The sequence below is a fragment of the Biomphalaria glabrata genome, chromosome 4 (genome assembly GCF_947242115.1).
Source record: "Biomphalaria glabrata chromosome 4, xgBioGlab47.1, whole genome shotgun sequence".
Taxonomy (NCBI): domain Eukaryota; kingdom Metazoa; phylum Mollusca; class Gastropoda; family Planorbidae; genus Biomphalaria; species Biomphalaria glabrata.
Genome location: NC_074714.1, coordinates 24,266,641 through 24,293,988, shown reverse-complemented (window position 1 = coordinate 24,293,988; position 27,348 = coordinate 24,266,641). Strand labels below are relative to the sequence as shown.

General features: G+C 34.7%; 2 protein-coding genes across 2 annotated transcripts; both read right to left on the bottom strand.

The window, feature by feature from the left end:
- Nucleotides 1-339: 339 nt before the first annotated feature.
- Nucleotides 340-3,603, bottom strand: LOC106052845 (wnt inhibitory factor 1-like). The gene is made up of 6 exons (XM_056027001.1): nt 3,476-3,603; nt 3,268-3,288; nt 2,600-2,609; nt 2,384-2,419; nt 2,020-2,102; nt 340-769 (listed from the first exon to the last, which is right to left on the bottom strand). Exons 1-6 carry the CDS (start codon nt 3,506-3,508, stop codon nt 554-556), a joined length of 399 nt encoding a protein of 132 aa, XP_055882976.1. The 5' UTR covers nt 3,509-3,603; the 3' UTR covers nt 340-553.
- Nucleotides 3,604-13,814: 10,211 nt separating this feature from the next.
- Nucleotides 13,815-24,121, bottom strand: LOC106065355 (fibropellin-1-like). Its single transcript, XM_056027523.1, has 9 exons — nt 24,092-24,121; nt 23,263-23,283; nt 22,879-22,888; nt 21,268-21,381; nt 20,368-20,504; nt 19,412-19,574; nt 16,619-16,701; nt 15,755-16,009; nt 13,815-14,521 (listed from the first exon to the last, which is right to left on the bottom strand). Exons 1-9 carry the CDS (start codon nt 24,119-24,121, stop codon nt 14,123-14,125), a joined length of 1,212 nt encoding a protein of 403 aa, XP_055883498.1. The 3' UTR covers nt 13,815-14,122.
- Nucleotides 24,122-27,348: the final 3,227 nt, after the last annotated feature.

Here is a 27,348-nt window from a genome sequence, read left to right as displayed (position 1 = left end):
CTTTGACATTTAATGTCCACGATTGTTTCATCTGATTAAATTTTTTAGCGTGTTCAGGTCTCGTGATGTATGCGTCAAGGTTCAGGGTTGCCACAGAAATGCAAGCAGGAATTTTTGTTTACCCGCTGGCTTCTAGTAGCTTCAAATTTAGTATGTCATTACATCAAATAAAATGTGTGATGTTTCGTTTTAAGATTTCAAGTTGGAAAAATGAATTATTTTATTTTAAAAAGAGGAATTGGTTGGTTCTTCACAAGTATTAACAATTAAAAGATATTGTATTACAGAGTCTTTCTTCTGAAAATACTAAGCCCGTGACGTATATACTACTCATAACGATTGTAACAATTTCATTTTTTTATTGAGCATTTTATTTTGTATTTTTTTATGACAAGAATTGAATATTCTAAACAATTTATTTACATTTCATTTCAGATCAATACAAACGAAGAGGTGACATAAACAGAATAATTTCAAGAGCCAATACGAACATATTCAAACAAGATTTGGATGCATGGATTACTTTCTCTTGCGACTCTCTCTTTACGCCTTTTTAATACCCAGTTCTGGGCAGACAGAGAAAGGTCGTTATACAGGGATCTGGACGCTCGCAAGCTTTAACTGCCCGACACTCCTGACCTGGACGACATCCACCACATTTGTTGTTAGGGACGCACTTAAAAGCTTCGTTGCAAGGCGCCCGGACACACCTGATCCCAGTGTCAATGCAAACTTCACTCTCATGACATTGACCTCCGCAATTGTCGGGCTGAAGAAGAAAAATATAAGCATACTAATGAACTTATAAGCATTAAACATTGAACAAGTTTGCAATTTTAAACGAAATAAAGATTTTTTAAAAAGCTAATTTAATAGCTAAGCCAAAATTTTCAATTAGAGAGGAGAATTATTTTTGAACGTTTAATTTCAGCAATAAAATGTAGACTCTCATATCTCTTATTTCAGCAATAAAGTGTAGACACTCATTTCTCTAATTTCAACAATAAAATGTAGACTCTCATATCTCTTATTTCAGCAATAAAATATAGAATCTCATTTCTCTCATTTCAGCAATAAAATGTTGACTCTCATTTCTCGAACTTCAAAGTCTAAAGATTAAAGAAAAGTACAGAGCGAAACAGCTGAGACATAAATAGGCTAATTGATTACGTCTAACACAGAGACTTTGGCTGACACAAGGGCAGACGGAACTTTCTTTTTTGTCTTTGACTTTCTTTTGTGCTGACAGTTCATTGTGTCTCAGAAGTAGATCCTTGTGCCTCAAATGTAGATCATTGTGTCTCAGAAGTAGATCCTTGTGCCTCAAATGTAGATCATTGTGTCTCAGAAGTAGATCCTTATGCCTCAAATGTAGATCATTGATTCTCAAAAGTAGATCTTTGTGCCTCAAAAGTAAATGTTTGTAACTTAATTTAGTTCTTTGCACCTTAAACGTCTCCAGATCTTCTCTCTTCCAGTCAGAGTAAGCAGACGTCAGAGAAGGTCATTAATGTGTTTTAATGAAAGCAAGTTTTATGTTTCTAAAACCCTCGTCTAATCGCATCGACAAAAAGATTGTCTTTGTCATAAAATACTTTCCTTCCTGTTCACCTGATTTACAGGATTGTTGCCTCTGCCAGTCTAGATGTCGAACAATTGAACATGTCTCTCTAGTGTTATCCAAATCAAATATAATAAATTTCTTAGTAAAGAAATGTCTGCGATTGAAATCATTTCTTTGGATCCAATGACAATGTAAAAGTTAGTATAGCTTTGCAAGGCTAGAGGACTAGAGCTGCATATAACATAGCATAGAGATTATCATGTGCACAGAAAAATGAACAACTTTCAGGCCGATTCATTACCTCGTATTATCTATTTATAGTTGTATTATTTCAACCTACGAAGTAAAGATACCGCCAATCAAACAAATTAACTATAAACAAGAAACGATCATATGACATCGCTAAAGTAGTTCTGCCATTGGATACATTAATAGACAAGAAAAAGTCCACTAACCGGTGGAACACATGTTGGTACAACTATTTGAATACAAAATCTACCAGGTGGACAGGGGAATGGACGAAGTTCACACACTTGACCTGATGGGAAAAATCAAAAGTTGTTTAAAAATAAATAAATACATTATTTGTCTGTCTGTTTGTCTGTCTTTATGTCTCTGTCTGTCTGTATCTCTCTCTCTCTCTCTCTATATATATATATATATATATATAGCCGGACATGGAAATTCTTAAAAAGAGCTTGAAAAAAAAATCTTGAAAGAAAAAAAGCATAAAAATATAAATGTAACTATTTAGTGTCAATAAAACAAAACCAAACCCTAATAACTTCTCAATAAATATAATACTTAATTTTGGTTTACCTTCAGGGCATCCTCCTGGACACTCTACTTGGGCTTCTAATGGTTAGAAAACAAAATCTTTTTATGAAATCTATGTTTTTATATTCTTTGAACAATAAAATATGTGAACAGAATATGAACATTTTATAAATTACATAGCAATATAGTTCAAATTGATTTTTTTTTCAAGTTAACACAATTTACAAAGAAAAAAAATTAAAAAAATGTATGACTTACTTGCTGCACCCTGTAAATATAAAAGAAAAATATGAATGTTAACAAAGTGACAATACGGAGGTAGTGGTGACAGGCGACACTAACGTTAACTTCAGGATTGAATGATTGTCACTAGGTCAAGGTGCACGCTGTAACAGGATGGCTGTCTGGTCGTTGGGTCTGACAAGAATGCGTCTCAAATTGTCGCTACGATGGCACAGAATTACACCCCCCTCCCTTCTATCTTAGCTCCCAGTCCTTACTGTTCGGAAAGAGATGGGACTGGATGTAACCCTTATAGAAGTAATAACTTGTATATCAAATCAATTTCAAACAAATAAGGTTCAGCTGTATTCTAACAAAAGTAGTCTATCTCTATTTCAAACAACGTATTATTGGAGAAACAATACAAGAAATAACATGCAGTCATGTATTCGATGGTTGAGCGCTAAAGCGCTTGGCTTCCGAACCGTGTTCGAATCCCAGTGAGGAGAGGGATCTTTAATTTAGAGATCTTTAGAGCGCCTCCGGGTCCACCCAACTCTTATGGGTACCCGATTTAAGTTGGGGAAAAGTAAGATCATTGTGCTGGCCACATGACACCTTCTTAACTGTGGGCCACAGAAACAGTTAACCTTTACATCATCTGCCCAATATATATAATAAATATGTGATAAATTTGTACTCACAAAAATCGTTACTGTCAAAACCTGAAATAATGAATGAGTGAAACAAATGAATGTTGTAACAATATTAACATGAGTCATTAAAGCAATCCATAAAGGACAATAGAATTACAGTTTTAATATTTATTGTCTTGTTTCTGTAGGATACTTAACTAATTTCCTATAGCACTAAAGAATCGAGTTAGACGATTTGATTTGTTCACCTACTCACCAAAAGAAAATGAACTGTACTGAACTTAGACATGCTTAAATCTGTGTGACGTCAAGTGACGGACTATCAAGGTAGATGTTTATATAGTTTAATTATATCCGGGAAACTGACACAACTAAAGGTCACATCCGTTTTCTATCTACGTTGTTTACAATCTGTTCCACGTACACAGTACAGTCCCATCACACACACATACACACACACTCACAATGACTCCTATACACTGGCAAATCGTACTGAAAAAATAATGAAATTAAATGGAGCAGAAAGGTTTTTAATGGGTTGTCACCTTTCAGCTATTCCGGGTTTAATAAGTTCTTTTTTTTTTTAACTCTTTCCCATTTTAACTGTCAAGAAAATGGTAATCATCTTTTCTTTTTTTTTCTCTTGATTACCTTCTATGCTTTTTGTATGGTTTTAATCATATATGAAGTGTTTTGCTGATAAATGAGAAATTATTACAAATTATAAAAACGATAAAGATGAATCGGCGGAAAGGAATATGAATTAATATTTACATTTTTTGTGTTTGTTGTCAAGACGAGTATTTTATTGTGTCATCCTGTTTCTCTTCACCCCTCGGCTAGACCCGCCTCCGTTGGTGATCTCCCTTTATGTGACCATGATATTAACATTAAAATTAACCTTATACATAGGACACAGCTAGATCGTTGTATCTACGTTTAAATCCTCCAGTCGTCTAAATATTCGGCCGTGATGCCATATCGTTATATTATTTCATTATTCATTTTGACAGAGATTACTTTTGTAGTAATCAGTAATAACAGCAATCATAAGTTTTGGCTAGACGTAGCTTTCTTTTGGTGTGGCCTGATAGAGTCATTTCTTCGCGTGTTTGAATGAAGGTCTTTCAAGGTGTGACTAAATGTTGCTAGTTCTAGCCAGTTTTGAATGTTAAGAATTTACTTTTCCCTGCGTTGTCTTAATGTAGCCTGTCTGCCCTACGTCTGAAATTGAGCATAGACTAGACTTTTTTTTTTGGCCATTTGCTTTATAAAGTAACAAGTAAGCAGAGTCAATTTGTTTTAAGCCTACAGGTCACAGATCGATCTTCACAGTTACAAGCTGGACTTTGAAGAGCACGGCAATAGATTGGCTGCTTTGAACACCGTTTTATTACACTTCCTCTATTCAGCTTGCAAATTCATTGGTGGACACGTATCTTGACAATGTCTAGAAAATTGATTGTTTATGTTTATGTTTGGAATAACAATTACTAGTTGATTGGCAGCACGTGGAAAAGTCTGTAATAAACGTTCTGCTGCATTTTAAGTCTCGAGAGATGATCTTTTCCCTTTGCAACTTCTTGTGTTACTAAAGAGGCCAAGAGGCAGATTGGGCATATGTCATAAACGTTATGATTTTAAAAAATCTAATAATTAAATTTATGAGGCGCGGTGACTGAACGGTAAAGCGCTTGGCTTCCGAACAAGAGGGTCCCGGGTTCGAATCCTGGTGAAGACTGCGATTTTTCATTTCGGAATCTTAAGGCGCCTCTGAGTTCACCCAGCTGTAATAGGTACCTGACATTAATTGGGGAAAAATAAAGGCGGTCGGTCGTTGTGCTGGCTACATATCACCCTCGTTAAGGGTTAGTCACAGAAACAGATGACCTTACATTGTCTGCCCGATAGACACCATGGTCTGAACGGGGAACTTTTCTTTTAATTTTAACAATTAAATTGGGTCTGGAGTTCAGGGCATTCTTGAATACACATATGTTGGAGGGTATTCCAGCTTGCATTCATGATGAAGAGTTAAACAAAGAAATTGACGTTCATTTTACTAGTCGTCTTCTAAGTCAAGCTCCACAGTACTATCATTAGAATTATATTTACTCTGGGTATATTTTTGTATTCGCTTTTTGGAGGGGGGGGGGGAGAGTTGGTTGGGTGGCAAAAAAAAATATTGATTTTAATTTATTACATTCATTAGTTATTAAGAGCGTTATTAGATAACAAAAATGAAATAGTAAATAATAATGTTCATATGGTTATTTTTTTTTTATTTGGCCTAATATATGGGCGTCGACTGTGTCATAACCTATGTCATACTGAATGTCGTTAAATGTTAAAGCTAACGACAATCTCTTCCAGTTTCATAATTTGAGTTTATATACTTCTTGTGTGGATGAACATTGACTATTGCGGCCCCCGAAAGGGGAATAGACGCTATTAGTTTTGTGTGGAATGTCTGTCCGTCCGTCCGTCCGTCCCGTTTAGATCTCGTTAACTAGAAAAGATAGTTAAAATCTGACACCATAATATTTTAGACCATTCAAAGTTCTAATGCAACGTCTACTTTTTTCTTTTCTGAAAGCGAAAAATCTAATTTTTTAAATCCCTTATGCAAGCATATTTTTTTATCTTAAAATACACCACTTTTACAACTATTCACTACTAATAGTAAAAAACACGGGAGGCTCTTTAGAGGAGGAGAACTAATAACGCCATATTTTTAACATATTTATGCAAATGGTTTTAGATTTTAAGTAAGTTCTGTCAAACTAACTACTACATTTACACAGTGGCGTAACTAAGGGGGGGGATGGGGGGGGGGAGAGAATTTTAAAATCCCCCCGGGCCCCCACCTAGGGGGGGGGCCAAATGGGTGTCCGAAATTTATTTGTAAATACATAAATTAATATATTTGATTGACAAATAGTGTCAGCGGGTGTCTTTTTTTAAATCAACATTTATGGATTAAATTTATCACAAAGACTAAACCTAGATATCAGTTTTTAAAAATGGAATGGATTGTCCATCTTAAACTTTGTTGCCACGAATAAAACTGCATGATATACAGCGAATTCCAGGTATCTTGTTACCTTTACTAATAATAGATCTAAATGACGAGTATTATATGGCTACACAAATTAACCTTGAAGCAAAATTTACAGAATCGAGTATGGAAAGTTATTCTTAACAATGCTAAAATTGTCAATTTTTCGGATTTGGCGTCTATAATTTATGAATTAAACTTCACACTCGAGTTATTACCCCCTTTATTCATCTTTCCTCAATCCAATGGAAACTCTCTCTTTTTATTTACATCTAATGATCTAGTCCTTTTGCTTTCGCACAAAACATAAACAAAAAATGATGACGCAATATCATATAATATTAGCACATCCTTCCTTTTGAAGTTATAATCACACCCTTCCTTTTAAAGTTCTTAATAGTGATATCTACTAGCAGGGCCGGCCCTAGCATTTGCGGGGCCCTATGCGAAACGGATCGCGCGGGGCCTAGTCTGGGTAGGGATAAGCATAATGTCAAAATTATTTTTTTTTTGGAATTAGAAAATAGGCCTACTTTCGTCATTGCAATAAATTTTTATCAGATGAAATCTCGCAATGCCACTTTTTATTTATAGGCACCCCAAAATGTCAATTTTGTCTATTCTTCAGGAGATTTGAATAAATTCAAAAAAAGTTCAGGACTTTATCGTATATTTTGCCTTTTCATGAGATTTCCTGGAGGCCCTGAAAAACCAGGAGGTCGCGAAAACCCTGTTATTTTATATGTTATAATTGTTTAATTTAATAATGTACACTTGGAATTAGCGCGGGCCTATGAAAGCGCGGCGCCCACTGCGACCGGCACTGTCTACTAGGAACTTTAACAATTCGTCCACTTCTGGTTGTCATGACTGGCACAACAAGTTCTCTAGACCTTGGTCTATAACTGTCTGTTTCGTTTGTTCCAACAGTTTGCAGTTCATTGTCTTCATCGGTATCATAGTACCCAGAGATGTCTTCATCGAAACTCTTATTCAAAGAGCGTTGATTTCTTCTGTATGTTTTTCCATTGTTTGTCTTTATGATGTAAGATCTGGGTGCTGAATTTTTTTTATGACAACTGCTTTCTGCCATGTTTGACCTAGACGAACTCTCCGACAGAATAATCTTTAGGTAGTCTTGCTTTTGCATCGTATTTCACTTAGCTTTTCATCTGTCGTTCGTTGAGTAATGTCTCTGCATTTTCAGCTACCAATGGTTTCAATAGTTTGTGATCAGTTGGAATGATTCCCTGAGTCTTCTACTCGTCAGCAGTTGTGATGGTGAATACGGCAGTCCACTTATCGGAGTATTTTTATACTCGAGCATAACGAGATATGGATCTTTCCCACTTTTGTTTACCCTGAATCCTTTTGCTTTCGCACAAAACATAAACAACCAACAATAACGTAATGCCATATAATATTAGCACAGAATCTTCTTCATGCAGTGGAGAATTAAGAATTTTTTGCCTATCTTGAATTCTGGTCAAAGCTCTTGCGCCCAATTAATATAGTTCGGAAGAAACTACAAAAGTCTGGACTGCATATACGGGAATCTGCTAAAGAAATTAGTACCCTTTCATGCTTTCTGCAAAATGATGAGAAACTGACAAAACCCAATCCATCGAAAAAGCAAAAGAAGATAGTGAATACTATGGATTCCCTGTAATCAAAACAACCGTATGAAAGAAAGACTTGATGGGAAGTTGAGTTCTAATGTAGGACTGTCAATACAACTGCAATTCAAACGTGTTGTGACAGAAGTGCTGGACAGATTTCATATGGAGATGAAGGGCAGATTCCAAAGCCTGGAAAGAAAATGGGTACCTTTGAGTTTCTTCTTGAACCAAGACACCTGTTAGAAGACACGCTTGTGACAAACTGTGCTACTTTTCCTGTTTGTATGATGAAATAAATGGAAAATAGCTTTTTCAATGATGTCATTGATGCACGAGCACTTTTCATCAACAAACAGTAATACAATCACCAATAGACATTGAGGAAACAGGCTTCATATGGGAATTACGTGTGCTCAGACTTTGCAACCTCCTCCGAATACCGCTAACTCAGGCCACTTCCATTACGTCAGTGATGCCCAAAATACGGTCCGCGGTCCAGATCCGGCCCGCGATGTAGTTCCATCCGGCCCGCCGAAACGTCGGCACAAAAAGTAGAAAATCCTCCCCCCCCCCTTTAAAGAAGTTTTAAATATATCTTTACCTTCGTTAGGGCCCTCACTTTTTCTGTGATGGATTGATACCATGACCTTTAACGAGTTTGCGATTATGAGTTTTTGAAATTGAACTCTGAATGTAGAATCTACCAGTTAAAGTGAATGGATCTTTTTTTGTGGAACATGATAATAAGCCAGCATATTTGTTATGTAAAAAATGTCTGGCTGTTTCAAAAAAAAAAAAAAACAAACATGTATAGCGACATTGTAAAACAAATATGAAGGCCTTCTTGGTTTGAGCCGCGTCTAAAAGATTGGTTAAACTACGCCCTAGAGATTGGAGAACCGATGAGAATATTTACCGAAAAGAGACAAGAAAATAAGTTGGTGGTAAAAGTAGCTACAATGTTGCTCACAATTGAAGTAGAGAAATCAAACCATTTTAACTTTTAGGACGCGTAAAAAATGATAAGACTTTAACTATCCCATTAATTAATGTAGGTACTAAATCCAATAGTTTCAAATAGTTTCAGGTGAATTTCGGTTTCATTTTTCGTATCTTTTTGTTGATGTGGCCCGCGACACGCGTTTCGAAAGTCAAAATGGCCTGCAGGTACAATAAGGTTGAGCATCACTACATTACGTCATGTGAGAGATCATTCTCAAAGCTCAAGCTCATCAAAAAGTATCTCAGGAGCCCAATGACGCAAGAAAGGCTTATCATGGTTTTAATGTCAGTGAAGTCACAAATACTAGAAAGTATCGATGTAGTTGATGTTTTAGATGTCTTTGCTTCACAGAATGCACGACGTGAAGCGATATCAATTTAGATTTGTCACTTGTGCATTATTTAACTAATAAACAACGGTATTATTCATTAAAAGAGTCTTGATGATTACTTTTTGTTAAGTTTACTGATATACTGGACCAATTTGATTTGGGGCTTATATATTTTTGCGTACATTATCTCATGACATATGTCGAATGTCAAAATGCAATGGGCCCCCATAGAGGTCAATCCCCCCGGGCCCCCAAATTCCTAGTTACGCCCCTGCGCAGTGGCGTAGTTAGCAATGTGCGGGTAGTGCGGGCCGCACGGGGCATCAAGTGGTAAGGGGCATCAAACTGTTTACAAACTTTCTAAGTAAAACTGCACTTTTTAGCGGCCCCGTAAGGAGAAAAAGCCGCTATTAGGTTTGTGCAAAATGTCCGTCTGTCCGTCTGTCCGTCTGTCACACTCAGATCTCGAAAACTAGAAGAGATATGAAAAATATTATTTCATCATTAAATGCGGCTTGAAAAGTTTAGGTGCAACGGCTACTTTTGGTTTTCTAAAAGCAAACCGTTTAATTTATAAAATTAATTATGCAAGCGATTTTTTCATAAAAATACACCAATTCTAAAACAATTACGTAAATGTAAGGGAGACAATGTTACAATATGCTAACAAAGATGGACAATTTTTGTGTATTTTCAGTATCAATAAGTCAAATATATTTTTAAAATGTACAGGAAATGTTTACAACAAATATAAATAATAGTTAAAGATGTTTTTTCTGGTCAACTAGCTGCTAAAATTAAAAGAAAACATTTCTGTTTGTTTATAAAGGCTAATAATGCACTTTGTATGTAAATATCACGCACATTTTTTTAAATGGACTTTTTATGCAGCGATTTTCGTGCAGTAGCGTAACGTCGCAATTTGATCAGGTGCTAAACCAATTCCTTAAACTTAAAAAAAAAAAATCAGATTTTATTTATTTTTTGTTTAGTGCTCCCATCCGAATAAAAGAAGATTATTTTTGTGCGTTTTGTCTGTTGGTCGGTCTGTCCGTCACGATTAGATTAAAAAAACTAGAACTCTAAAAGCTATTGAAAATCTGATTTACCCTTTAATGTTCCTCCCGTAACATCTTAATAGTTTTAAGTATCTAAAAATTGATTGTTCCGGATTTTTTTTGTGCAAAACTAATCAACCCCAACAAATGTTTGTTTGCTCTTCTAATTTATTTTACATTCCATTTCCATGCTTAAACGTTGCAAAACACATTATCAATAATATGTTGTTCCGTTTTTTATGTAAATAGCATATTAATGCTAAATCAAAATCTCTATACTGACTTATATTTCATTAAGTATAAAAATGTTCCGGATATTGTTTTATAAAACATGAATTATGCCTAATGATTGTTTGAAATCGCATAATTTACTAATATTATATTATTTGACAATGCGTCACTATAATTTGGTTATCAATATCACATTGTTCCGTATTTTCATCTTTAAACAAATTTTTTAAATATCGACAATAGGTTGTTCAGGGCTTAAAAAAAAAGTAATTTACTAGAATTGATTACTGAAAATTACTTTTTAGACATTTAATTTTCTTGCTGAAACATAACAGAAGTTTTGTAATCGATAAAGAAAGTTCCGGATTTTGTTTCTTACAAATCGTCGCTAGAAATTTCCGAATTTATTTAAAAATTTACTAACGCCAAATAATTGTTTGAACTCCCTCTTCTAATTAATAAACAAATAATCTTCTCATTTACGAAATAATATTTTTACGGATTTTTATGAAAAATATTTTAACTCACTACTCTCTTACAGTACATTTAACTTTCTACCTAAAACATTAAAAAAATCTAATTATCGTTAATATTATGTTCCGATTTTTAAGAAAAACAAAATCCAAACACCAAAGTAAGGTATGAAAATCTCTCCACATGGTTGTAGTACATCTAATTTTTATACGAGACCATCCAAAAATTTAATTAACGATATTACATTTATCTGAAATTCTCTTTTTCTTTTACTATTTATACAAACATCCGGAACAATCTATTATATAAACTTTTCAATTGTGTTCATACCTAAAAATTATTGCGATGTTTTGAAACGTAAAATAAAGGTCAATCAATTTTTAATAACTTTTAGTTGTTTTTTTTAATGTCAAGATGACGGACAGACCGACTGACAGACAAATGATGAAGCCAATTTTTAGTCTAGCTAGGCCGTTTGACGTAGTGTTTTTTTTTCCCTCTGACGTTATATGGAATTAATTCTTCAAATGAAATGAAAAAAGAACTCGGTATAGTAATGTTTATTAAGCCTCGTTATGTGACTCGCGTTTAAAAAAGGAATGATTTCTTGATTTAGATCTAATCTAGATTTTTTAAACTAGATCTAGATTTTTATTACATTATATCTAGATCTGGAGTTATATTCTAATTAAAATTATTTTAGAGTCTAGATCTAGAATTTCTAGATCTAGTTTAGACTAAAATAGACTAGATTAAGATGTAGAATTTCAATTTCTAAACTTAAAGTGTAAAAAAAAAGTGTAGATTTTCATTTCCAAACGTTTTGATCAATATTGCAATGTTTTAATATACTAAAACTAATCTACTATTTTTTATTAAATTTAAATTTACGGCAAATGAATCTTTGAAACATTATTACTTTTGACCATCAAAATTAAATCACCTCTTGAATATTATTTGCGAATATGCAGATCCGACAGGGATCCGACTTTAACGGGGGCCGCCTCTGAGTTTGTGTAACACAAACTCTCTTTGTAATCTTGTTAATTACATAAATGAAAACAAAGACATTTATTTGTTTTGGTAATTTGTTAGGTCCTATATACTTAAATTAATTTTAATGTAAGCTGTAGACCAGCTTGAATCAAATTTTACCAAGTTTGTTTAAATCTTTGAAGGCAATGCACTTTTACACTTTTTTTTTGAAGCCATACATGATGTTGCTTCATTGTTCAATGCACTGGTTATGGACAAATTTGTAGTATTTTTTTTTTAAATGACTAATTAGTAATGGTCCAATCTCTTTTGTGAACCAGTTGGGGGGGGGGTGTATCTGGGAGAAGGTTTTCACACCGCTCAGCAAACACAACCTACTAGAGTCGAGATTCGAAACTCAAGTCCCCTTGTAAGATGGACAAGCCGTAACCAAGAGGTTCTAGCCTCTGAGCTACACATCACTTGCTTGGAGGGAACTTGAAGTTTGTCTGTGACTAGGCAACAATAGTGACAGCAAGGCTCAAGATTTAAAGAAGCAAGAGGGGAAAATGTGGAGAGATTATCTGTAGAGAATCTTGGACATCGTGTGTTTCCTCTTATAGCAGAATACGTACATGTCCCAACAAAATAAAAACAAATTTATTGTTATATAAGTGCTCACAAACAATCATTTTAAAAATCCAACAGAAAGTTTGAAAAGCAAATATTTCTCGATTCTTTCCACAGTACACCAAAATTCTGAAATTACGGATCAAAGTTTTTTTTTGTACATTGGCATGCACAGCATCAAAGACGTATTTTGCCACAAGAAAACATATTGCCAGGCCCAAAAAAGATGAAGATAGATTTTCTATCAACACACAAGAAAGAGTTACTGATGGAAATATCTTCGTTGGACCGTAGTGTTCATAAAATTATAACCCCATAAGAACAACGTCATGATAATTATGAATTTTAGTCGCCTTTATTGAATCCTCCTACTTAAATCAATCTCGATAGTTCTCCCAGCGAAATAGACAAAAACGAATTTTGTTTGTGGGGCTTCAGATAATTGTTGCAATTTCTCCAGAAGTCTCCAAACTTCCAAAACTATTGAGTTATTGAGCTTAAGAGTTTTATTAAAAAAATGTCATTTCCTTAATATTGCTATCTTGATTCGCATATATATTTTTTCTACTATTGTGGTAAGTGTGGCTACATGCAAGTAAAGTTTTTCCAAACTTACTTTGAGGAAAAGATCTTACTATCAATGATAACGAATTTACGACTCACTAATTCGCAATTTCGTCTATTGAACAAGACCTATTGGGAAAAAAAAAACGATTTCGATAAAATTATCGATAGTTTGCCAGCGAGAAGGCACGTGAGATTCACTTGTATTATCATTTTTATAAAATCTATTCTTTGTGAAATAGCAATGCTTAAATAATTAATGCACTTTATTTCGAAATTAGAAACTTTAACTGTTTAAAAATAAATTTTGAGGACATCATGAGGAGCTGCTGCACAGTGCATCAACTACCCTAGCTACGCCACTGCGGCAGTGTCTTGATGCACTGGTTATGGACAAGTTCGTGGGTTTTTGTTTTTCAAATGACCCGTTGAGAATTCACAGAAGTATTTAATCCACTTTTAGTCGTACTCAAAGAGGCGCAACGTCATTCTACAGGTCGCTGAGGGTAAATCTTTCTTATTGGCTATATGATATTACGGAGACAGCTGGGCGCTCCAGCTCCGGTCTCCGTTTAGGACCTCAGTAGCAAACCAACTAACCCAATTCATATTTATTACAGACTTCAAGTAACTAGACTATAGGAAAGAATACTTTCATTAAATATCTTTTTTATTTAACAAGCAATCTTTAAACAGACAATGATCTTGAGGTCAACAAAAAAAAATATTACACGTTGTTTTCATTGGTTAATATAATGGTGCAAGGACGCTTTATTTAAATGAGACAAGGTCAATGGATGCAAACAAAATACAAACAAATTTAATATTATATATTATGCTTTTCATTTTCCAATATAAATATGTGTGTACAACTGTTCAACCATATCACAAAGAAGACATTGTAAAAGATTGTTTGTCTTTTTACAAAGGTCAAACAAAGAACATTATATATGTTTTTGTTTAAAAGCTTGGTACAACTGTACACTGCCTTCTGGTACCACACTGGGTAGGACAACATCTTTGGCTAAGTCCCTGATCGCAGTCCCTGTCGCTGAGACACTGGGACTTTCTAGTGATAAACAAACAAGGCACTTTCTTGGTCTGGGCAGGCTTGGGGCAACTGGCCAACTGTCTAGGCACACACTGTGGGACTGGCTTAGTTGGGCAAAGAAGGCGGCTGTTTCGGGGGCAATCGGGTACCTTTAGTTTGCAGACGTATCCTCTCATGCATGCTAGATTACAAGCAGCGGGAGCGGTGTCTGCTACACATTCATGGGTTGGGCAAGGTGCGCGGATACATACAATGTTGGTAGGTTTACAAACTTGACCATATGGACATCCTCCGCACTGATCTTTTGGCTAAAATAAATACAAGGTCAAAAAGAAGATAACAAGAAAAACATGTTGAAAAATACTTTTTAAAAAAGCTTATACGAAGTGTAATTATAGCAATTAGTTTGAATCAGTCATATAATTAAATTTGTTATAGATCCTAATCTAGACCAATATCAATAAGTCAGTGTGATTAAAAATATTTTTACCAATTAGCGCTATTTCATGCTTTTAGCTTAAATAAACATGCAATGATCCAATCAAATATCTGGACCAGTTGGGGCCAAAGGGGAGGGGGTTAAAGAAAGAAAGGGAGATCTGGATGAAGTTTTACAGTAATCGCTTTTTAAAAGCATTTATTAAAAAAGGGGGAAACAACCTTAATTCAAACTCAGGCTTCAAGCCGACATATTAGCCAGTCTGCTAGTGAGGCGCTTATGAAAATAAAAGATTGTATATGTATCTATTTTTCGAGATACCAAACAAACCAACAAATACCAATAGTTAATAAACTAATTGGTTAATTTTTAAATTGATTCTTGTGTTGTCAGATAAGAGAAAGAATGGTGCAAAATGTCAGCTTGCTCCGAGATCGGGTGTCGGAGAAATAACGTGTATTTTTTTTTAACAGATATACCTATAGAGTGAGTTGATATAAGTTTTGTAAACATGACTTCAAAACATGGATATCTTGACCTAAATAAAATGTTATACTTAAAAGTAGAAGACACATACTCTTGAGGCTCGTTTGAATTAAGTAATACAGAAATTAGTAATTTGTTACTCGGGATATAATGTTTGCATAAAGTTAAGTTGTTGTTTTTTTTTAGTAAAAAATATTTTGTATATATATATTCAATATGCATTGCCGAGGAAGCCCTATAACTTCCTATAAGTAGAAGAATATTGGCAGTAGCCCTAGTGTACTTTACGTGTAAACTATAATAAGTTAGTTCACATTTTCTTAATAGGCATTTTCTTTAGTTGAATCATTTACATATTTGAACATAAAAAGTGTTGTAAAACGATTCTTAAAATCTTTTATTTTAGTTCTAAAGTTACCGTTTAGTATTCTCCTTTTAAAAACATACCATGTGAACTACTAGGTTAACAGTTAATAAAGGTATCATGCCATCATGATGCAGTAAGGTTATGTTAGTGAGTGCTTATAATTCATATTGAGATGCAAATGGTAAAAAGATTTTTAAAAATGTTAGCACTGCTAATGTATGTTGGTTTCAATTAGTTTGATTTACGCACCGGTTCTACTGTAGTTTCAGGGACACACGTGTTTATTGGATTACAAGGTGGCCGTGTACAAGGCGTATCGAGGTCCTCTTCGCAGGGTGGTGGGGGTGCGCATGGCGGAAACAGTTGTTCACACCTCTCTCCCTTGGGACAGCCACCGCAAGGGTCTGTAGCAACACACTTAAAGGATGGGCAGGGCGTGGTGAAGCAACGTATTCCCGTGTCTTGACAGACTGTCCCCTCTTCACAGCCACCGCAAAGGTCATTCTGAGAAATGTAGTCACTCATAATAATATATACAATCCCTCTGTTATTTAAGTCTCCTCCAGCATAGTTAAATTATGGCAATATAAAAACGAAGGACTATCCAGTGAGTAAGATTGGGAGAGAGATTTTAAACAAGACAAACTAAACAATGTCAAGGAATGATGAATGATTGTCAACTACAAAATTATACATTCCCGATTGTGGAACTGGTGAAAGAGCTAACAAAGTTGATATTTGATAATAGAGACAGAATTAAAAGGTCTAAGCCTTTTAGCATACCTAGATGATCAACACTTACTATTATAAGTACAGCAGATACACCACAAAACCTAGCTCTTTAATGATAAATATTTACAATATGAAAACTTTTTGTGATCTTGATAATCTAAAGCTAATTTTTTTTTAAATGTTAAATCTGCTTTGAAAATGTGTGCTAGAAAAATCTATGGCAAGTGTATTTTTTTTTTTTTTTTTTTTTTTTTTTTGTTTAGAATGAAAAAATGACGTAGTGCAATAAAGAAAGAAAAAAGGTGTTATAAAATTGTTACTTGGTGGATACAACGATATTTAAGTGCACTCATTTCGTGTTAAAGTGTTTCTGTAACTCACCACTGCTACACAAGTTGGTCTCATGACTGCTGGACACATGAATCCAGGGGGACACACTGGGGATCTCAATTCACATTTATAACCTGAAATAATAAGAAATGTAACACATGTACCGGAAGCTCAAAATTGGAACCAGTGAAATCTGCCCATGTGGAGTATCACCAGAGAATGCCGACCACGTCCTCCAAAACTGCTCTCTTTACCAAGAGGCCCGTATAAGACATTGGCCCCAAATCACCCCAATAGAAAGGAAACTATATGGAGAGCTCCCTGATTTTGAAACCACTGCACAGTTCATCTTATGTATTGGTCTAGTCATCTGAACACTCCAACATAACAATGAGAACGAAGAAGAAGAAGAAATAAGAAATATATTTAGATGTTTTTGTGAGAGAGTGTTGGCAATGAGAGAGAGAGAGAGAGAGAGAGAGAGAGAGAGAGAGAGGGAGAGAGAGAGAGAGACATTATGCTCTAATCAAATTGTTCAAATTCCACCTTTTGTATCCACCATGGGCATAGACAGTTGTTTTTTTTTTTTTTTTTTTTTGGGGGGGGGGGGGGTTAAATCCCCCTTCCGAAAAGGGTAAGGTGGAAATAGGTGAAGTGATCTATTTCCTTTGATTTTGTTTATTATAGGTGATATTTTAATGTTAAAGCATCACTTGCACCAACAAAGCCAAAGGGGTTTTGAGTTTAAAATCCCCTCTTCTATAAAAAAAAAAAACAACTAATGTAAATGACAGTCACCTAATTCCATGAGCGTAGCCAAGAGGGATTTTGAGTTTAAAACCCCATCCAACAAATTTTGTTAACGATAAACCCCCACTTCAATGTAATACTAAAGCATACAAAAGTCACCAGATCCTACGAACGTAGACAATAAGGGTTTGAAATAAAAAAAAAAAAAAAACTCCAGAGAGTTTTGAGTTTAAAACCCACTCCAGCGAGATTTGAAGCAAAAAAGCATATATAAAATTAAAGCAAACTACAGTCACAAACTTTTATGAGCGTAGCCAAGTGGCGTTTTGAGTTTAACCCTACAACAGAGACCTAAAAGTCTAAAACCCCTCCAGGTGGTTTTTAGCTTAAAACCACTCTACAGAGAGTTTTGAGGTTAAAACCGCTCTACAGAGAGTTTTGAGGTTAAAACCCTCCTTTACAATATTATTCTAAATCGAACTACAGTCACAAATTCTATAAACGTAACTAAGGGGGTTTTCGGTTTGATTAAAAAAAAAAGCTCAAGAATATTTTTAGGTGAAAACCCCCCAACATATGCATTTGACGATAAAACTTTAAGCAAACTACATTCACCAAATTCCATGGGCGCAGCCAAGAGGTGTTACACATTTCTTCCAGTCGCTGGGCTCCATTAATGAAGTGTAGTAAATAGCAGAATTGGTTTTTGAACTAAACTTTTTAAATAGGAGGATAATGCACTGTAGATACCTCAGAATATGCATTTTTTTATTTCCGGAAATATTGCTCCAAGAAGAACCTATTCTAGAGTACAATAAACGTCTTCCGAAAGAATGAAGGGTTGGAATGTAATAAAGATTAATTACAAGTATATATATATATATATATATATATATATATATATATATATATATATATATATATATATATATATATATATATATATATATACATGAGCAGGGGTGAATTTACCCCCCCCCCCTCAAAAAATCCTGGCTACGCTTATGGTATCCACTTTTTGTCTTTTTCCAACATTATGAGACATATATCTGGTAACTGCAGATTCTTTTGGATTAGACAGCGTTGGGTGTACGCATTGTCATATAAATCTTTAAGCAGTAAGTTTAATAGTGAATGATACTGCTGCTAGTTTAAAAAAGATAACTAGAACTACAGCGTATCTTTAAGGATCCTTCAATAGTGACGTCCACGAGAACAAAGGGTAAACTAGAGTGAAAAAAAAACATGAGCAAGAAAGAGGGTAGACCACGTGGTTCATTCGTCTACGTCCTTCTGTCATTGAACGAGTTTGTTCAAGACCAATCGTCACAGTAGTCCTGAACACTCACATTGTGACGTGACAACCTATGGGCAGGGGAGGCTAATAGCTTGTTGCCACGTTATAGATCTGGTGTACAGAAATGTGACGAAGAGACGGGCTTGTGGTCCTCACTATCCACAGGTTGCGACGTCACAGGTCAGAGTTGAGGCCTGCTATGACGATTAGTCTCGGTTCGGTTCATATCGTTTGGCTCGCTTTTCTTCCAGAGCTGAGCCCAGTGCTATTTCACTGTCTTTTTTTGTTACCATCAATCTCAACATTAATTGATGCAGGACTATGTCTTTTCAGTGGTAAACACCAAAGTCCACTGCTTTGAGGTCTCGTTGGATTACATTCACGGAGGTGGGGGGCGAACATTTTTTTTTAATGCCAATCACGAGTTGTCCATAAAAGAAGATTTTCGAACTACATTCATCTTTAGCTTTTTAACAAGCGTTAAGCGCTCCCCCCCCCTCCCCTACTAGGGTAAGTCATTTAAATACAAGAACATTTATACAGAGCAGACTTTCGTGTAGGTTTGTTAAATCTTTGAAACAAAAATGTTTTTATCATGTAAATGACGACACATGAAATGTGAGGACGCGTCTATTTTGTATACCCAGATTTAATTGATAATAATTATATCTCACTTATATCTCACTTCCTGAAATTTAGTTTGTTTGTTTTACTTTAACTTAAGTTTAAGAAATGTAACAGTAACATTAGAAAAGCTACTGACAGAATCTGATCACGTTTGAAAACAAACTACCAACCAGGTTTACATCCTCCTGGACATGTAGGTTCTATGACTTTGACTACAGAAGTACACAATTTGGACCCACAGGCGCTGGCGCAACAGATATGTCCGTCACTACAGTCAGAGTCTGCAGAGCAGAAGGTACCTCCACAAATACCGATACTGTCACTGTCAATGACCTGCACAACAAACAGAGAAGTTATAGTTGTGAAATATAATTTATTTTAAAATGCACGTGTTTCATGTCCTTATCATTAGAGATAGTCAACAGAGAAGATTTTATGTTTTTAAAGTCAGACCTAGAAATTCCTCACAAAATTATGAATGGAGAACTGACCCGGCAACTGAGCAATTCATCCCAGATATACTAGTTATTTCATCTTTTCAAAGTTATCAGAGAATGAAAAAATAGAAGAAAAAACTTTCTTAATTATCCCGAAATAAAAGCAATTAAAACTTGCATGATAACTAAATTGATAGTTCCACTAGACAATTATTTAATACTAGCTAATAGGAAAGAACATATTTGTATTTTCAGTTTACTTTTGTTTTGTTCAAGTAGACATGTATACATATGTGTTTTTTTTCTCAATATTTTGTTCAACATTCTCAAGGAGAACGTGTTTGAATGGAGCTTGGTCTATGCTAGATGATATTATCTGACAGTTGAGATGAACTTTGTAGCTTCATTAGATCTGGATACTCTCCAAGCACACACATTGCAGTACTCAAAAATAGTCGTCATAAATATCTTAATAAGACTTGTTTTTTCTGGCACTTAATGCAATACATAACATTAAAGACTATTGCCTTTTTTTCATTTAGCTTTAGGGTACACAATCTATGGCCTAGGGCCCCCAAGAACAGCCTCAAATAGCTGAGATTGAGCGTTTTGCTGTCTTAATACAACACTTCATTTGTTGCATGGCAGATTTAAGCTTCTAAGTAAAAAGATGTCCAACAAGAATTTACCGGACATTGACTGTTTCCAGCTACTTCACATTTGGGTCCACTAAAACCAGCAGGGCACAGACAGTATGGGGCATCAGCTGGGGCAGTGCAGCGACCACCGTTGAGGCAACCGAATTTGAAACATGGGTCACGATTAACTGCAAGCATAAATAAAAAAAAGAGACCATTAAACAAACGAAACGATTTGCTAGAAACACTATACCGTGTGAATAGAACAACGGAACTATTGTAACGATCAAAACCACAGAGATTAAATTGAAAGAATACGATTGATTATTGTCACCCAGTTGTTTTTTAAGCCGACATCTAAAAAAATTATACTTTCTTACGCTTTTCAACAGTATTTAAACTCTTTTGGCGTGTATCTCTTGGCACGTAACCACTAAATGTAGACATTAAAAACAATGGCGTCGCAGTTTATGCAAGAGTGTAAAACTGCAGGCTGCCTAAGGCTAAGTGGCTCCTGATCTGTCCTCTATTTCCTAAACCTTTCCTACGTGCTAAGGTAGCAGAGGTTGGGATTTCTTTCTTCTAGGTGGGTAGGCAAACAAAGGTAACGCGCCCCCCCCCTTCTTAGAGCTTACAGAGTGTAACAAGAGGGAAAATAATTTGAGTGTATGTAATGTGCGTCTCTAACTAGAGGCTGGACGCAAAGTGAAATCTCAAACTGACGAAGTAAAAAAGTTCATGTATGAAGAATTGACCAAATTGCGAATAAGAGTTTCAATTTTAAAAGGGAAGTGGATAGCTTATAACATTCCTCCATCATCTTATACATTTCAGGCCAAAATAAATTGTACTGTGGCGGGCCGTTCTCAATACTAAGAAAAATGTGAGAACAATTCTTGGGCTATTCAAACTGATTTTACTTTGTAATGTCGACTTATTTTAATCACTTACATTCACAATGTTCTCCAAAGAAACCAGCTTGGCAAATACAACTTGGAGCGTCAGCCGGAGCCGTACAGGAGCCTCCGTTCTGGCAGTCGAACACGGAGCAGGGATCTCGAGACACTGGGTTAGAATACAACTGATTACATTTTAATTCTTCTTCATGAAACATCTCGAGACACGTAGAGTACAGTGAATTGAGTTAGAATACAGTGGATTACGTTTTAATTCTACTTTATGAAACATCTCATGAATAATTATAGCAATCCTATGAGAGAGTTGTGCAAGCCAATTACCACGTTATAGGCCTAGTGACCGCAGGCTGGGGAAAAGACTATGTTTTGCAACCTGAAATAATGTACTCCTTCTTAATCTTCGGACTCGAAGTAAAGCCTTATAAGCCAACTAGACAATATTATGTTCGTAATTTAACATTTACCCCCCTTAACCATCGACGAGTTTCTATATTAATATACAATACGAATTGTTATTTTCAAATTCAAACTTCACTATAATCCGTACATCAACCTGACATTTTAATATTGAATATTTTTTATTTTATTCAACACCTGTCTCCATTACAGAACTGCTGTGTAAATATGTATAAATAGAATTACACTATCTGATATAAACATTTCACATTTCGCATTTAAATATTATGAGTGAGTGAACGTATATTTCAGTTTTCTAAAGTTATAATATTTTGTTTGGTGTGATTTACAAATTGTAAGACTAATTTCTTTATAGATAGTAAAGATTATTATTATTATTATTATTTAACTTAATAGTATTTTTATTATTACTATATACTGGCTTTATGGCAGAGAAGAAATTAATAAAGCAAGATACTAACTACATTTAAATTTAAATAAAAAATAAAACCCCAAAAGAAAACATCTTGTATTTCTGGCTACGTCACAAAAAAGAAAATGAATTGACTGCCCAGCTTCTTGTCATTGTTGTATTGCTATATGTGTTGTAAATAAACATCAATCAACTTTCTTTAATGTCTTGTTTTTCTTGCGGGGAACTAGAAATGAACGAAGCTATTGATCTGACTTAAGCCTAATTACAGGGATCAATGCATAGAGAGGAGAATGAGAGATTAAATGGTGGCTGCATAACACGAGACAGATGTCACGTGGATTCTGTCCAGGATTAGCATGTTTTTTTTAAGTGCAGTGAATAGAAAAAAACAACACAATTATTTGTCCAGTGTGAAGAAAACAAAATGTGATATTAGAAAAATAAATGCATTGAAAGAATTGTTTTGTTCTGAGTCAATGTAAATATTTAAGTTGTTAAAAATAGAACATGAAGAAATGTTTCAATCTGTGGAGGCGTCAGAAGGAAAGAAAGAAACAGAGAATGTAGAGACTTGAATTACCTTTTTTTTACAATGTCACTTTGTTCAAAAGTTACGAAAAATAAGATTAAGAGATACAATGTACACACAGATATGGGTATGCTTTAGACAGACAGACAGACAGACAGACAGACAGACAGACAGATAGATAGATAGATAGATAGATAGATAGATAGATAGATAGATAGATAGATAGATAGATAGATAGATAGATAGATAGATAGTTTATATTCATTTTAACTAATTATACTCACATGATAAAACCTGTTGTTAAAAAAAGAATAATTAATTAAGCAAGATAAATTGTTTATAAATATGTTTGTTACTATTCTAGACACATTATGTAAGATAGAAACATTTCTGTTTTTTTCTAAGTTGTCCCATTTGTATCCGTGTAGAAATAGGCGTAGAAACTAAACGATTGACTCTCGAGATGAACTGTTACTGATCTTCAAATTATGAGTATCGAGAATATTCTACTTCTATCAGAACAAAATGAATCAGAACAAAAAAAAAGATGAATCATATTAAATTGTTGATCTGTCAGTGTTAACTGCTATTGCTGGGAATTAAAAACCTTTGGTAATGCATTATGTAATCTATGCAATACGTTTTCTTTACTATAAAAATTGGCTTACCTTCGATGTTATGGAAAGTCCCTAAAAAAAAAAAAGAAGAAATATATAAGATATCAGTTTGTCAACATTCTTGCTGTGCTGTGTTGACATTGTATTTAAAAATACTACAGAATTGCTTCGAAAACATGACATAGAGGACGTGAAATAAACTAAAAAGTCTAGCTTTAAAGATTGATCTTAAGATACTTCTCCATTGACTACACCAAATGCGTCCGTTTATAGACTGACTGGGTAAACCAATTAATTTATTTAGGATTTAGTCTATTTAAATTCCAATTTCAACACTTACTCTGTAACCGCATCTCAGCGATTATAAATGTTGTACTTCTAAGATCTGTTTGTTTTAAGAATTAGTAAATGTATTTAAATTTAGTTTAATCATAAACTGTACAGCTGTTCATCTCAATGATTACAAATATATAGACTCTACATACCTTTGATAAATATGTCATACATAACCTATACTACCGTTCTCTCCGTAATTATTTTTCCACGTTTCGACGGGATTCTTCACTTGCTAATTACTGCTTCACTATCCTATTATAATTACGCTTTCATAGCTTTGTCGTTTGTTATCAGAGACTGTTTTATTTGGGTACAGAATTAAAGGGGAATACATGCTCTTTTAATAGAACACAAAATAAAAGTTTATAAAATGAAACCTGAATTTAATTGAATGAGGTCAAATCAACGATGGTATCGTCTATTAGGAGAGAAAGAGTTAACAAAGCGTTCATTACATTAGCGTATAACATGGCATGTGTAATAACATAAACATAATGTAGAGATAAAACACAATACTATTTGTGTATGTCTAATAAGTACGTACCAGAAGGAGAATGAAGTAAGCAGCAGACATCTTTGCTCGCTCTAGAATACTAAGTTGGTAAGGCTGTATTCGTTGAACTGTACAGCTGGGTTAGAAACATAGGAAGTCTAGCGACACCTCTGTTGACTGTTTCTTTTTATAGATCTGGCAGGTAACTAGGTCAGATTTTTAGCCAATAAATGAAGCAGAGTTAAACCCCTTATTAGGTACATCTATCCTGTGCTCAGGGCTAACATTACCGGAACGTAACCAACAAATGCATATAGATCTAGTGGATCTAGTAGGGAAGGGTGGGGCTCCTACCTCAATCATGAAAAGCCCGAGATGAATGATACCTGGGATCATCGTAACTATTTATTTCCCCCCCCCCCCCCATACAAAGCATCAATGTAACTAACTGTTGTTGTAGCTGTAGTTAATCAAACATTAGACATTCGATCTTTTCAAAAAATACAATATAAAAACAATCAATACCAAAAGCTCATCTAAGGAAAGAACCGATAATTGCTGCCATTTATCTGAAAATGTTAGGGTTTAGCTCTTGTTATGCTATATAAAACAAATTAATAATTAGTACAGTTTGATTAACTAATTGTTATTTTTTGGATTGATTCGACTATGAATAATATGTGAAATTTTAACGTTATCCGAGAATTTGAAATGCGAGAAAAAACGTCTACAACGTTATATGTGGATTAAATCAATATATACATCCACATCTCTCATTAAGTAGCATTTATTCGCCATATTTCGATATTAAACAACATGATTTATCACCAATAATTAATTGACTAATTGGCTATTTTTTTGCTATTGATTCATGTCTTGTCAGGTACAATGAATAATTGTGCAAAGTTTCAACTTGATCCCAGATTGGGAAATGGAAGAAAAAACTTGTTCAAACTTTTTACCAGACAGATAGACAGACAGAGTGAGTTGATATACGTTTTGCAAAAAAGAGTCCTTTTCAATTTTCAAACATAATTTTCTACCCTCTCCAAATTTTCTTTCTTTTAACCGTCCTCCTGTTAAATAGTTTGCTTTGTCTTTTTTTTTGGTCCCAAAATCATAATTCTTCCTTTCTGCTCTGAATTAGTTAGTCATTTAGTCATGTAGTCAGTCAGTCCGTTAGGGTTAGTGAACTATTAAAATTAGATAAAAGCTGTTAAAAGCTATATAGCCAAATTGCTTTCATTCTATCTTCAACTTGACCAGTTTTCCTATTATATTTCATGTTAATTTTCGAAACCATTTAAAGTACGGCTTAACAATAACTGAACTAAATTTATTAAAAGTGCTCTTGTCCGCATACATTTCTCACAAGGTTTTAGACAACTCAGAAGAAACTCTAAATAAACTCTGAATTTAAAACAGCTGACAAAGAGCTCTAGTAAAGTGATGAGCTTTACACAAGACAAATAACAAGAGCAACTCTTTTTTCAGTTTGTATTGTACCAATACGACTATCAACTTAGTTGTAGGCTCACATATACGTGGACAACTTCTTAACTCTTAACTAGCATCTAGCAAAAGTTATTGGTGAATTTTTAAAATGATGGAATAACAACACTTTCTAATGCGCGTGTCACAGCTCAACAACATGGCTACGCTTGCTGCGTGGCACTGGTTGAAGATAGTTTGATACCAATTGTAGTTTAGCTCTGTGTCAGATAAATTCAGGATTCTCTGTTTTAACTGCTCCTAACTGTGTAACCGTGCATGTGTGTTAATAATTAGTCTCTGGGGTCACATTAAAAGTTAATGCCATAGTAGAAAATATTATATAGTTAGGCAAAACATACTAGAAATATTTTATACAATTTTATTTTTAATTAATGCCGTCGACTATTTCCGTAAAAATAAAAAGACAAAAATATTCAATGAAAATTCTTTCAGTCAATATTAAAGCTGCGTTCCTTTCAGACTTGCGTTCCATAGGGCAGATGATGTTAAGGTCATCAAGCAGGGTGTCATGTGGCCAGCACAACGACCAATCGCCTTTAAGTTCCCCAACTAATGTCAAGTACCCAATAAAGTTGGGTGGACTAAGGGGCGTCCTAAAAATCCCGAAATTTACGCAGATATAGATTTCTAATATATTTAAAATATATACGTGCAGAAAAAAACGGAAAATCGTGTTATAATATGTCTTTAAGTTTATTTTCTTATTCATAATTACAGTACAGATCTCTCGTATTCACTGTGCGAGCCAACAGTGTTCCTCCAGATCTCCAGCTGGTCAAGCAAAGAGCAATGAGACCACAGGCTAACATGAGATGATAATAATAACAGTTTGAGAAACATTGCACTAAAAATTAGTTAAATGCGGGATATGTTTCTTTACTAGTCTGTCATTATCTTCAGTTGTATAGAATTAGTGGAAAAATTACTTGAATGTGCAAGCTATTCATAGAGATCTCTGGGAAGCAAAGTAAAATCAAGAGGACTTTCAGGCGCTTCCATATTAAAGGTATTCCACGCTATACTTATCTAGGTTAAAGAGACTTTTGAAAGGCTTGAAGTTTCCCAGCGGGATTCACTTGTTAAGTAAAAAAATGCTGTATGAAAGATTCTCCTTTCAGACATTGCAATATCTGGGGCAAATTATGTAACGGTCATCTATTTCTGTTGCCCACGGTCAACGAGGATATCATGTTGCTATCATAGCGACCAACCGCCTTTACGTTTTCCCAACTAATGTCAGGTACCCATTAAAGCTGGGTGGACTCAGAAGTACCCTAAAGATCCCGAGATAAAAAAGTCCAGTCTTCACCAGGATTCGATCACGAGACCCCAGTAGGAAAGACAATCGCTTTACCAGTCTGTTACCTTGCCTCCATTTTTATTTAGATGTATTATTTTTGTGTGGCTCAGACGTAATTTCCCCAGACATAAATTTCTCGAGACAGTGACAAAAGTCTGATCACACCTGTAGGCCTAATGTGACAATTAACTATGCCCCGAGCACAACATCCTCAAAGAATGTGAATTGAAGAGCAAACCTTGCTGTGAAAATCTAAGATGACAATTTCAATTGGTATTTTTAGCGGCCCCCAAAAGGGGAATAGACGCTATTAGTTTTGTGTGGTCTGTCTGTCCGTCCGTCCGTCCCGTTTAAATCTCGTAAACTAGAAAAGATATTGAAAATCTGACATCATGGTATTTTAGACCATTCAAAGTTCTGATGCAAGTGCTACTTTTTTCTTCTCTGAAAGCTAAAATTTATTTTTTTATATCAACTATGCAAGCATTTTTTT